Here is a 14,230-nt window from a genome sequence, read left to right on the forward strand (position 1 = left end):
TGTATGTATAGATATGCAGGGATTTCATACTGTATGTATAAATATGCAGAGTTTTCCTCATGTATGTATAAATATTCAGGGATTTTCCTAATGCATGTGTACATATGCAGGGATTTCCTTCTGTATGTATGAATATGCAGGGATTTCCTACTGTATGTATAGATATGCAGGGATATCCTACTGCATGTATAAATATGCAGGGATTTCCTACTGTATGTATAAATATGCAGGGATTTCCCACTGTATGTATAGATATGCAGGGATTTCCTCCTGTATGAATAAATATGCAGGGATTTACTACTGTATGTATAGATATGCAGGGATATCCTACTGTATGTATAAATATGCAGGGATTTCCTACTGTATGTATAGACATGCAGGGGTCTCCTACTGCATGTATAGATATGCAAGGATTTCCTGCTGTATGTGTAGATATGCAGGGATTTCCTAAGTTGTATGTATAAATATGCAGGGATTTCCTACTGCATGTATAGATATGCAGGGATATCCTACTGTATGTATAAATATGCAGGAATTTCCTACTGCATGTATACATATGCAGGGGTTTCCTACTGTATGTACACATGTGCAGGGATTTCCTACTGTATGTACACCTAGGCAGGGATTTCCTTCTGTATGTACACATATGCAGGGATTTCCTACAGTATTTACACATATACAGTGATTTCCTACTGCATGTTTAAATATGCAGGAAATTTCCTTCTGCATGTTTAATATGCAGGTACTTCCTTTTGTATATACACTTGCAGTGATTACCTACTGTATGTATGCATACGCAGGATTTCCTTTCTGTATGACCTATACAGATATGCATGGATTTCCTACTGTGTGCACACACAGGCAGCGATTACTTAATGTATGTACACATGTAATAATAACCTTCTGTGTGTAACGCAGGGATTTCACACTTGTTATTGCGGTGCACTTATGTGCTTGACTATGGTAACCACTTGTTCCAATTAATATAAGTGGGCTAATTATGTTTTATTGTGTGTTGTATATTTAGAAAACAATAACAGTGTGCTGTTCTTCCTGGGGACTTCCATTTTTAATCATTGGCTGAGGAAGTTTTGTGTTTTTAATATCATTTTTGAAAATTAGAGTGAAGTGGTAGGGTCATTTAAAAAAAATCTGGAGAAGGCTGTTAGAATGTAGATGATATTGAAAGTAAAAGCATTTTTGAACAGGAAATACTGCTTGGAATTGAATATAATTGGTGTATTAAGTAGGAACGTATTGCTAATACAGTATAACCTTGGTGAAAAACACTTCTGACAAGCAAATTCTGCTGTATCACAGCTTAAGGTATTATTTTTCTTGCAATTTTTAGCTCACCTGTCACATAGTGACAAGGTGAGCTTTTGTGATCATGCAGCGTCCGTCGTCCGTCGTCCGTGCGTCCGTCCGTCCGTCCGTCCGTCCGTAAACTTTTGCTTGTGACCACTCTAGAGGTCACATTTTTTGTGGGATCTTTATGAAAGTTGGTCAGAATGTTCATCTTGATGATATCTAGGTCAAGTTCGAAACTGGGTCACGTGCCATCAAAAACTAGGTCAGTCGGTCTAAAAATAGAAAAACCTTGTGACCTCTCTAGAGGCCATATATTTCATAAGATCTTCATGAAAATTGGTCAGAACGTTCACCTTGATGATATCTAGGTCAAGTTCGAAACTGGGTCACATGGGGTCAAAAACTAGGTCAGTAGGTGTAAAAATAGAAAAACCTTGTGACCTCTCTAGAGGCCATATTTTTCATGAGATCTTTATGAATATTAGTCAGAATGTTCACCTTGATGATATCTAGGTCAAGTTCGAAACTGGGTCACGTGGGGTCAAAAACTAGGTCAGTAGGTCTAAAAATAGAAAAACCTTGTGACCACTCTAGAGGCCATATTTCTCAATGGATCTTCCTGAAAATTGGTCAGAATGTTCATCTTGATGATATCTAGGTCAAGTTCGAAACTGGGTCACGTGGGGTCAAAACGTAGGTCAGTAGGTCTAAAAATAGAAAAACCTTGTGACTTCTCTAGAGGCCATATTTTTCATGAGATCTTCATGAATGTTGGTCAGAATGTTCACCTTGATGATATCTAGGTCAAGTTCGAAACTGGGTCATGTGGGGTCAAAAACTAGGTCAGTAGGTCTAAAAATAGAAAAACCTTGTGACCTCTCTAGAGGCCATATTTCTCAATGGATCTTCATGAAAATTGATCAGAATGTTCACCTTGATGATATCTAGGTCAAGTTCGAAACTGGGTCACGTGCGGTCAAAAACTAGGTCAGTAGGTCTAAAAATAGAAAAACCTTGTGACCTCTCTAGTGGCCATATTTTTCATGAGATCTTCATGAATATTGGTCAGAATGTTCAGCTTGATGATATCTAGGTCAAGTTCGAAACTGGGTCACGTGGGGTCAAAACGTGGGTCAGTAGGTCTAAAAATAGAAAAACCTTGTGACCTCTCTAGAGGCCATATTTCTCAATGGATCTTCATGAAAATTGGTGAGAATGTTCAGCTTGATGATATCTAGGGGAAGTTTGTAACTGGGTCATGTGCGGTCAAAAAACTAGGTCAGTAGGTCGAAAAATAGAAAAATCTTGTGACCTCTCTAGAGGCCATATTTTTCACGAGATCTTCATGAAAATTGGTGAGAATGTTCACCTTGATGATATCTAGGTCAAGTTTAAAAGTGGGTCACGTGCCTTCAAAAACGAGATCATTAGGTCAAATAATAGAAAAACCTTGTGACCTCTCTAGAGGCCATATTTTTGAATGGATCTTCATGAAAATTGGTCAGAATTTTTTATCTTGATGATATCTAGGTCACATGTGCTCAAAAACAAGGTCACTATGTCAAATAATAGAAATAACGACGTCATACTCAGTTCAGCACTGGGTCATGTGGGGATAGGTGAGCGATTCAGGACCATCATGGTCCTCTTGTTTCTTAAAAATTCCACTCTAGTACATTAAATTGAGATTTAAGATTTACCACCATTTTATTGGAACATAAAATGTTTATTGTACTGTTGACTGGCAGTGCTATTGTTCTCTATTAATTTTTCAAAACAATCAAAGGAGTATTGTAAATTCATTAAATTTGACTGGTTTAAAATTTCCTGGTTTTGGTTTAAATGAACTTTTTGGACATTCTTGAATATCACATTTTAAACAGAATAACTATTTACTTATATATGTTCAGAATTAAAGTTGTTGATTGATGTATTCAGAAAATCTGCGAAAGTTGATATGCGAAAAAATCATGTTTTTACTCATTAAAGAACTTTCCACAGTGTTTTTTACAGAAAAGGTAAAATTGTTAGAAAGCTTTGTCATGTGCAGTGATATGAATTGTATTTTACTTTGTCAGTGTTATTACTTTCCAATCAGAATATTTTCATTATTTTTCCAGGTATGTTTATGCGATGATGATAATGAACAGTATCACCATAACGGGGAATCCACAAAATACTTCTATGTAAAAATTACGTCCAACGATAAAACCTGGCTTGTAAGACGCACACTACAAAACTTCCGTATGCTTGATCAGAAATTGCACAGATGTATATTTGACCGGAAATTCAGTCACCTACCAGACGTTGCACTCATTGAACCGGATGTAAACACAGAACAGGTACCATTATTACCGAAAAATTGGTATTTCATTATTCCAGAACAATCATACAAATTAAACAGGTAAAAGTTTCCATTTAGGCTGCCCCCGCTGCTGGGGTAGTAAACTGAAAGACTCAATTTTGATTGGCCATTGTGCAGGGCTGATTTTCACTCTACAGTAGAAACAAAAACTGTGGGTGACCTCTCAGTTGGTAAATTTATTTGCCATGTTTTCTTACCTGAGATACTTTTAGTTTACCTTGAAATGTATTTCAAAGCAGAAGTTTGCTGTCTAAAAAAAGCTTGTTATTTTTATCAAGAAATAAGAAATGAAGCAGTACTGTACTGTAAAATACTGAAAATATATAATTTTGTTGTAGTGATATCTCCTGCCTGATGATGTAGGCAAAATTATTAGAATGCATCAGGAATGTACATGTTCTGTATTACCACATGTATAATGACTAGAGAATATCAATGATTTTCTGTTGACAATATAAAGGTGTTATATTTTTTCAGGAGGTCTATGGTATTCTAGGAGACTATTTAACAAGGTTTTCATCCCTGGCTGGTAGCATGTTGAATTGTGGATCCGTCCTTAATTGGCTTGAGGTAATTATATACATGTATACCTGGTAATAATTAGAAAATTTCCTCTCTTGAATGAAATTTGTTTTAGGTAGAGGGTTTGATATGAGAAATGTGCCTACTGGTATATGTCAAAATAACTGTTAATTTTTCTAACTTTTTAAGTTAATTTTATGAGTATTTATTTTTGCTGGTTGGTTTCATGCCATTTTGCGACAGCATTTCAGTTATGTTTTGGATGTCAATTGACTTAACTAGTGTTTCTGGATTCTACACCACCGACTCAACCAGTACTGACTTTTTCTCTGTATATAACTAAATAAAGCATGGAGGAAAAATGATTTTGTACACGCTGTCATTAGTGAAAAGGTTACTTATGCTATATCTTGTGATCCTACGTGCAACCTCCATTCATAGGCTTCCGCTGTACCTACTGAGCTATTTGGAATGAACTATTTTTATGTTACATTTATACATAAAAGTATGGCATTTAGCTAAGACATGCATAGCTACCTTAAGTGTACATAATAATTTTGTTAAGAAAGGAAATCCTGCACAGATTGTCCTTTGTGGTTGAATGTACTAACACTTTTACCACACTTGCCAGGCCAGGAAATGACCTGATACATTGTATTAAAGAAAGGTGAATGTGCTTCTACAATCTTGAAAGTACTTGAATCTTTTGATGAATGACATACAACGACAAAATAAAATATGGGGTTGACAGAAAAATAGAACTTATGTAATATATTAACTAAAAAGATTAGTAAGTTGAAATCTTTTGAATTAGTAACTGTTGTTTTCCAAATTAAAAAAAAAAACTACACTGGTAATGTTGTCTTTCTGATTTTTAGATTGACAATCGAGGAAATCGTATATTGGCAGTAGATGACTCTGGTATCAACACGCCCGCTATTGCTGCAGCACATGCTGTAAAACGATATACTGCACAGGCAGCTGACGAAATCTCTCTTGAGGTAAGATCAAATATCTTTCATATATTTTGGGTTACCTTTGAAATCTTTAATGTTAGTGGGGGACTAATTTTGGTCAATTTCATGGTTTTGTCAGACTACAACATTTAATCCCTATGAACAGTAAAGTTTCGTTTTTAGCTTTGAAATGGACAAACAGAAGCTCCCCAGAATAACTGTTTTTGAAAAAAAAAAAAATATAAAAAAAAGTAAACAGCAAAATGTTATTCTGATGTAATTAGATTAATAGTATTTATTCTATACCTATTTTATCTATCCAATCGCGAACGTTCATTTGCAACACGTGAACGTACAATATATTATGGAATTTGGATGCACGTGCGTACAAAAATCCTGTATTTTCTGTATTTGGACGCACGTGCTACAAAAAAATCCGTGTATTTTCTGTATTTGACGGTTCAACAGTCCCATTTAAACATACGAAAAGCCCGAAACGCGTGAAAATTTCCGAATGTAAATCGGATGAAGTAGTGCCTCTATGTACAGGGTTTGAATCTGGATTTGATTTGATTATGTTTTATTTGTTTACAACCACAAAAACGATTCAAGGATATAATGCTATCTGATTTAGATATTAAAACGTTCGTTAATAATCAAAAAACTTAAAACTACAGTAAAAAGGTTCATAAGATGTTGGAATATTAAAAAGTCGCTTAAAGAAGCCGTTCCGACGAAACCTAGAAATTGGTATCAGCCCTGACTGTCTGAAAAGCTACCTCAGCAGTTTTTATTTAACGGTTAAGAAACAAAATGGAGAAATTATGAATGGCAACGACGGGCGTCAGCATCCAAAACATGTCTGCTCTATAATTCAGTTTTGGTCGATCTTCACCAAACTTGCTGACAATGTTTGGGGCATTACATCTCGGCCAATTTCGATAACAAGCCAACTTGTACCAGGCACTCTTTGATTATAATCCAAAAAACGGGGAATTTAGCCTTGTCCGCTCTTTTAAGCCGAAAAGTTTTCATCCGCTCTTCACCAAACTTGCTGACAATGTTTGTTGGCATATAATATCTCAGCCAAGTATTATTACCACCCAAATCGCCAAATAGCTGTTGTAGGAAGGTTGCACCAATATTTTTTTAATGACGATACGCAGAAAAAAACAACATTCAATGAATTACGTATATTACGTATGAAGTGAAATAAATATAGAATAAAAAGGTTATTTAAGGTCTAACATTGTTCTGTATAATATATATTTGCACTCATACCAAGCTGGGAAAAACTAGAAAAGGCAGTGAATACAATATTCAGTGAAACATTTTTAATTTAAACTATTATTATAGTAAGATAAAATAGATATAGAATAAAAAGGTTATTTAACATTGTACTGTACAATACGAGATATATTTGGACTCGTACCCAGCTGAGAAAACCATATTGAACTCGCCTAGTGGCTCGTCCAATATGGTTTTCTCAGCTGGGTACTCGTCCAAATATAGCTCCGTATTGTACTGAACAATGTTAAATAACCTAATAGTATTCATATTTACTAAAATACATTATATTCAACAAGGTATATCCCTTTAACAGACAAAATAGTTTAATGTGTGGATATTAGATTAAATATGTGGATATTAAATTAAATTTGTAGATACTAAATTAAATGTGTGGATATTAAGTTATGTACATGGATTCTAAGTTAAATATATATGGATGTTAAGTTATATAAATGGATTCTAAGTTGAATATGTAGGTATTAAGATATTGAAATGGATATTAAGTTGTATTTGTTGATATTAAGGAGGTAGGTTACCTTCATATTTGTATGTGCGCATGTCCGACCGGAAGCTAACGTGACGATTTACGATGACGTTTACGACAAACTAAATGTGTTTGTATATTCATTCTTCTGAAAACAAATCATGAACCTGTCTTCGATCTGATGCTTTATGGTTTAATAATGCAGAAATAAAGAAAAAATTGCCGCAGAAACGCTTCAAAACAATGTTGTCTTAAAATGACGTCATTGACGTCATAACGTTACGTGTCAGTTACCGCGCAAAATTTATAGCTTTTATCTAAAAAGTCCGTAATTCTGTGCATTTTCTTTATTTTAACTATTTTCAAATAACCATTATTTGCTGAAAATTTTTTATGAGTCTTTTGCTCTGAATAATATCAATATTTTGCTTCTTTTATGTAGTTGTATTGAAATGTTATGTGGAATGTAAGAAAATGGATGATGGCAACCAATGTTATTTGGAATATAGTTTGGTGAAAGGTTACTTGTTACGGCCATTTTCAAATAAAAAATCTCGCAGTTTGGTTTGTAATACCTATTTTTCCGGTTCCGTTGATAATTTGTTACATATATACTAAAAGTAAGATCTAAAATTGTTCAGATTTCAGCAGAAAATTGTGGTGTCTTGAATTGAATTGATGTTACCATGGAAACGAAGCCCGTGACCTATGTATCTAAATGTAAATTTCAAAAGCGTTGACATTGGTCTATTTAAGAAACACAGCTTCGGCTTTTTATTTTCATTTTTAACAATATCTAGGAGAATAATAGCAGCATGCTTAACGATTTTTCCATGAAAAATGCCAGACAAGGGGTTCTGCTGTAAGTATTCTAAGCTGTGAAATTTGTTTAAATAAATGCAAATAACACGAAAATATTACTTACGTTAGAAATTATATGTTTTAAAGCTAAATCAACTAGAAAGATAATCTTATTCAATATTTTTATAAGAAATTACGACAAAAAGCAAGATATAAGCTATTTTAAACGTCTCTGTTGCCGTGGTTGCTGTAAACTTTAAGAAAAATAGGGTACCATGTAAAGTGCTTGGTATTTTGCTAATAATATTACCCAAATATTCCATGTTGGTCATTAACAGAATGGCACTGAAGCCGTCGAAAACCCCTATTTTGAGACATAGTTGTTTAAAAATGAGAGAAAATGCGTTACCATGGAAACACGAGCCCCGTGACATATACATTTTAAGCTTATATTAGAAAGCTAACGTGCATACTAGTAAAATTATCAGTTATGCAGACTTCTACGGATATCAATGAAACTAAAATACACTGAAAAGTGTTAAATATCCGCATTTTCCTTCTTCTTTCAATATGAAATACCTTTGGAGGGTCATGTTCTTCAAACCTGGATAAAATTGAACTTGAAGGGACAGAGACAAACGAAATTGAAATTGTAGCAGTTAAAACTTCATATTACACGAAATACAAAATAATGCTGCGTTTCAACTAATTTGAATTTACCCTTGTAACAAGGTAACCTACCTCCTTAAGTTAAATATGTGGATTAAGTTTTAAATATGAAAATTAAGTTTTATGTATGGATGTTCTTTTATCAGACAATGTATGCTTGAAAATGTTGGCACATCAATAACTTAATGCAGTTTAAAGCAAATGCATAGTAGTTTTAATGTTATTTTTATCTGATAGATATTCTTGATTCATTTGGGGATGTAAAAGAAATTTTTGAAATCAGCTGAAATGAGAAAGTTATGAACATTTCAATAATTTATCAAAAAGACACCCACATAAAACAAAATGATGGATTTCATTTATTTTTAAATATTTATTTAAATTATTTCCTTAATACTTAAAATAATTTCTATACATTCTCCAACTAAAATGAAACTAGTTATCATGTCTTCCATAATTACTGAAGATACCGTAGAAATTAATCTATTTAAAGGCTATTTGCTAAATATATAATTCAGCAATGTGTTAATGACACCATGAACTCACAGAAATGGCTGTCTCCATGATCAACCGTTCTCGTAAATTTCAAACTGCCATATGTTTTTTAGTAGTGGTGTGAAGATTCTTTCAATGTTATGAAAGGCTTGACGATGACTTTCATATAAAATCAACTGATTATTAGGCAATCCTTCCCCTTTAAACATTAGTTTGATTATAGATGGCTGTTCCATTTTAATTCAGCACTAGTGTTTTAGACTAAATGTTGTTGGTATCCCTCAGAAAAATCAATAGTTCTAATATTCTTCTTAACAAATTAAGGCTGACCTGACTGCCTACAGCTGTCACTTAAATTGTGTTTACTAAAGATAGATTAAGCACAGCATAAAAACTCAATTCGCATATCATTTTTATCTCCTACAAAATGTCAATGAGATGTGTTTCAGATACTAGCTTATTGACATATTAAGGCAGGAAGAATTTTCATGGTTTAAATATTTTGTAATATAAAGAATTTTAATATTTGATTATGCTATTGGCTTTAGTTGGGGGTGAAAATTGGAATATCTTTAAACAGTAATTTCCGAGGGAAATAACGAAAAACGAAATCTACGTTCACTGAATATTTTCATTCACATTTAAACCTGCCTTAGTGGCTACCCTGTATTAAGCAACCACTTCAGCTAACTTACCAATTTGTTCTGCTTTCAACTTCTGTTAAGCAGCCACCTGCCTAAAGTAGCCACATTCTGTTATTCACTGGCAGCTTTATACAGGTTTCACTGTATACAGGTTTTGATACAAGAAGTATACCTGACATTGAGAAAAAAAAGACAAGTGAGAACCTATTGTAAATATTTGTAATGAAGAGCCATATAAACTTAATTTATTTTCATCATTTCAAACATTTTCCAGACACATTTCTCTCTAAAACAGTTTTTGTATGCTATGGGAATTTTGTGCAAAAATTTGATAAAGCTCCTGTAGCAACACCTCTTTGCAAGGACAGATAGTTTCTTTCCTATTACAGCAAATTCCACTCTTAGTAAATTAACCCCTACAGAACAACAGCCTCTGTATAACAGACACACTATAATTTTCCGACTTTTGTCTACTGTAGAGAGGCTGTACTGTATATCAGAAAAATAATACTAAAAGCTTGTACATAACTTGTCTCTACAGCTGGATAGGTAAATGTACATTTTGAAGTGAAGATACAATTTTACATTGTAGGTCGGCGATATTATTTCTGTGATTGACATGCCTCCAACTGAAGATACAATATGGTGGCGAGGAAAACGTGGATTTGAGGTACATATACATTTCAGTCTGACAGTTAAACAAATTTGGTCTGACATTTGATGTCTTGTATCTTAAAGTTATTTTGCAATCTGATAGCATGCTTTAACCTACAGTGGTTGATTTGTTAAGGTGACTTCCGTCGTATGAATCTCACAGCTGTATGTTCAAAACCCCAAGTTTGGATAGAGAGGGCACTAACAGGCTTGTTTGTCGAGGGTCAGTTGTTCTACCTGTGTGGCTGCACTATCAGGCTGGTTTGTTGAGGGTTAGTTGTTGTTCTTGTGTGGCTGCACTATCAGGCTGGTTTGTTGAGGGTAAGTTGTTCTACCTGTGTGGCTGCATTGTCGGGCTAGTTTGTTGAGGTTCAGTTGTTCTACCTGTGTGGCTGCACTTTCGGGCTGGTTTGTTGAAGGTCAGTTGTTCTACCTGTGTGGCTGCACTATCAGGCTGGGTTGTTGAGGGTCAGTTGTTCTATTTGTATGGCTGCACTATCAGGCTGGTTTGTTGAGGGTCAGTTGTTCTACCTGTGTGGCTGCACTGTCGGCTGGTTTGTTGAGGGTCAGTTGTTCTACCTGTGTGGCTGCACTTTTGGGCTGGTTTGTTGAGGGTCAGTTGTTCTACCTGTGTGGCTGCACTTTTGGGCTGGTTTGTTGAGGGTCAGTTGTTCTACCTGTGTGGCTGCACTATTGGGCTGGTTTGTTGAGGGTCAGTTGTTCTGCCTGTGTGGCTGCACTGTCAGGCTGGTTTGTTGAGGGTCAGTTGTTCTACCTGTGTGGCTGCACTGTCAGGCTGGTTTGTTGAGGGTCAGTTGTTCTACCTGTGTGGCTGCACTTTTGGGCTGGTTTGTTGAGGGTCAGTTGTTCTACCTGTGTGGCTGCACTATCAGGCTGGTTTGTTGAGGGTCAGTTGTTCTACCTGTGTGGCTGCACTTTTGGGCTGGTTTGTTGAGGGTCAGTTGTTCTACCTGTGTGGCTGCACTTTTGGGCTGGTTTGTTGAGGGTCAGTTGTTCTACCTGTGTGGCTGCACTGTCGGCTGGTTTGTTGAGGGTCAGTTGTTCTACCTGTGTGGCTGCACTGTCGGCTGGTTTGTTGAGGGTCAGTTGTTCTTCCTGTGTGGCTGCACTATCAGGCTGGTTTGTTGAGGGTCAGTTGTTCTACTTGTGTGGCTGCACTATCAGGCTGGTTTGTTGAGGGTCAGTTGTTCTACCTGTGTGGCTGCACTTTTGGGCTGGTTTGTTGAGGGTCAGTTGTTCTACCTGTGTGGCTGCACTATCAGGCTGGTTTGTTGAGGGTCAGTTGTTCTACCTGTGTGGCTGCACTATCAGGCTGGTTTGTTAAGGGTCAGTTGTTCTACCTGTGTGGCTGCACTTTTTGGCTGGTTTGTTGAGGGTCAGTTGTTCTACCTGTGTGGCTGCACTATCGGCTAGTTTGTTGAGGGTCAGTTGTTCTACCTGTTTGGCTGCACTATCGGGCTGGTTTGTTGAGGGTCAGTTGTTCTACCTGTGTGGCTGCACTATCAGGCTGGTTTGTTGAGGGTCAGTTGTTCTACCTGTTTGGCTGCACTATCAGGCTGGTTTGTTGAGGGTCAGTTGTTCTACCTGTTTGGCTGCACTGTCAGGCTGGTTTGTTGAGGGTCAGTTGTTCTACCTGTTTGGCTGCACTATCGGGCTGGTTTGTTGAGGGTCAGTTGTTCTACCTGTGTGGCTGCACTATCAGGCTGGTTTGTTGAGGGTCAGTTGTTCTACCTGTTTGGCTGCACTATCAGGCTGGTTTGTTGAGGGTCAGTTATTCTACCTGTTTGGCTGCACTATCAGGCTGGTTTGTTGAGGGTCAGTTGTTCTACCTGTGTGGCTGCACTATCAGGCTGGTTTGTTTAGGGTCAATTGTTCTACCTGTTTGGCTGCACTGTCAGGCTGGTTTGTTGAGGGTCAGTTGTTCTACCTGTGTGGCTGCACTATCAGGCTGGTTTGTTGAGGGTCAGTTGTTCTACCTGTTTGGCTGCACTATCAGGCTGGTTTGTTGAGGGTCAGTTGTTCTACCTGTGTGGCTGCACTTTTTGGCTGGTTTGTTGAGGGTCAGTTGTTCTACCTGTGTGGCTGCACTATCAGGCTGGTTTGTTGAGGGTCAGTTGTTCTACCTGTTTGGCTGCACTATCAGGCTGGTTTGTTGAGGGTCAGTTGATCTACCTGTTTGGCTGCACTATCAGGCTGGTTTGTTGAGGGTCAGTTGTTCTACCTGTGTGGCTACACATGCCTGAAATAATGCTTAGAGGGGCACCTTGGGTCTTTCTGTACTTGGAAAGTTGCCATATAACTTGGTATCTGTCAGCATGACTTTAATTTTTACAAACAAACAAGTAGCAGGTCCAAGATGTGCTTTAATCTTGTTGAGGTAGTAAAGCCTTTAACATTGACTTCATCATAAATGCACAAATAAAGATATATTGAAGCAAAAGTATAAGTGCTATAGATCGGAAGTATAATATCGTTTATGTCTTAGGACTTTTTTTTACTTGACATTTAAATCAAACACTTGTTTGAATACTAACAAAAATTTCCTGAAAGTCCATAGTGAAAACTTTGTTGTTCTTACAACAGGAAAATAAATAAACTTGAAACTATAGCTCTGACTGGGTTATCAAGAGTAGATTTGTTTGTTTGGGTGTTACGCCTTCTTTTACAAGTATTTCATTTATGTAACAGCGGGCAGTTAACCTAACCAGTGTTTCTGGATTCTGTACCAGTACAAACCTGTTCTCTGCAAGTAACTGCCAACTTACCCACATAAATCAGAGGTGGGGGACGAATGAGTTCAGACACAGTGTCTTCTATCAAATCATCACAGAGAACATACAATCTGTCTTATGATCGAACTCGCGACCCAGAGATCCGTAGATCTGTGCTCTCCCTATTGAGCTAAGCAGGCGGGTCTTATCAAGAGTAAAGGACTTTTTGTTGACACAAATATATAGAAATTATAATACACATTATAAAAGTTGTTTGATCTATAAATATACATTTACAACAGTCATCATTGTCTGTATGATGTGGGTATTACAGTATGTTTGTTTATTTGTTTGATATTGAGTTGACACGCTTTTTCAAAAGATAACAGTCATGTACAGACAGACACTTAACATAAACACTATTCCAGTTTTTTAGTACAAGTGTAATGGTCAGTAGGTTTTTTCCCAGGGAACTTTCCCACATGAATCAGAAGTGAAGTATGAATATTTTCAGACATTCTATCGTCTGTTGAAACACATAGCACAGGGATCCAACTGGCAGCCTCATTTCACAGCTTTATGGCCTACCTAATAAGCTGACAGTGTAGACTATTGATATTTGTGTAAACATAATTTGTGTTTGCGTGATTTTTTTCTTATTAAAATGTCTGCAGAATCCCAAGAGAATGGTTTGTGCCAAAGAATATTAGGGAATCTGCATCTGCTAATTCAGGAAACAAACATGCAGTGACATTAGTCTAGCAAAACAAAGCTAAATTAAGTTGACTATTATGTTATGAGCATACTTTTTCTGTCAAGATTGTTTTAATTATGCATTACAGGGCCATAATATGCTAACATGTTAACAGGATGTGATCTCCTTGCTTACAAACTCCTCTGTTATGAAACCCCATAAAAATGATAAAAACAGCATTTTTATGCCAGAAAAAATTCTTACACCTTGAAAATCTCACTGAAACTACCTTTCAGTTCAGTTCAGTTCTGTTTTGTTCTGTACAAAGTCACTTTAATACAAACTAAAAAAAAACTCCCAGTACACAAAATCAGGTTCATTAACTGAACATTTCATACTGTACTTTAAGAAGATTATTATATAAAGAAATAGAATTGTATGATGAACAAGGAGTCACAATTTCAGATCAGAGTATGTCATTAGGTATGACTTATACATGAGAAAATTCCAATAATGCTGGATCTTTTAACATTTCTGTTGCGAATTTTCCTCAATGAATTGTTTGAGAATGACAACTTAGGCGAATAATACAATCACAGCTGTAACAGGGAAC

General features: G+C 36.2%; 1 protein-coding gene across 10 annotated transcripts in view; it reads left to right on the forward strand.

The window, feature by feature from the left end:
- LOC123560650 (serine/arginine repetitive matrix protein 2-like) overlaps window positions 1-14,230 on the forward strand; it is a 107,412-nt gene that overhangs the window by 58,621 nt on the left and 34,561 nt on the right. For 9 of the 10 annotated variants that reach the window (XM_053553324.1, XM_053553319.1, XM_053553326.1 and 6 more), the window contains 4 exons: window positions 3,432-3,653; window positions 4,154-4,246; window positions 5,077-5,199; window positions 10,130-10,207. In XM_053553324.1, the coding sequence (XP_053409299.1) occupies window positions 3,432-3,653; window positions 4,154-4,246; window positions 5,077-5,199; window positions 10,130-10,207 (516 nt within the window). Of the gene's footprint in view, window positions 1-1,038; window positions 1,327-3,431; window positions 3,654-4,153; window positions 4,247-5,076; window positions 5,200-10,129; window positions 10,208-14,230 lie in introns of those variants that run through there. The other variant, XM_053553328.1, reaches the window with a different exon arrangement.

This window comes from Mercenaria mercenaria, chromosome 10 (assembly GCF_021730395.1).
Source record: "Mercenaria mercenaria strain notata chromosome 10, MADL_Memer_1, whole genome shotgun sequence".
NCBI classification, from domain to species: Eukaryota; Metazoa; Mollusca; class Bivalvia; order Venerida; family Veneridae; genus Mercenaria; species Mercenaria mercenaria.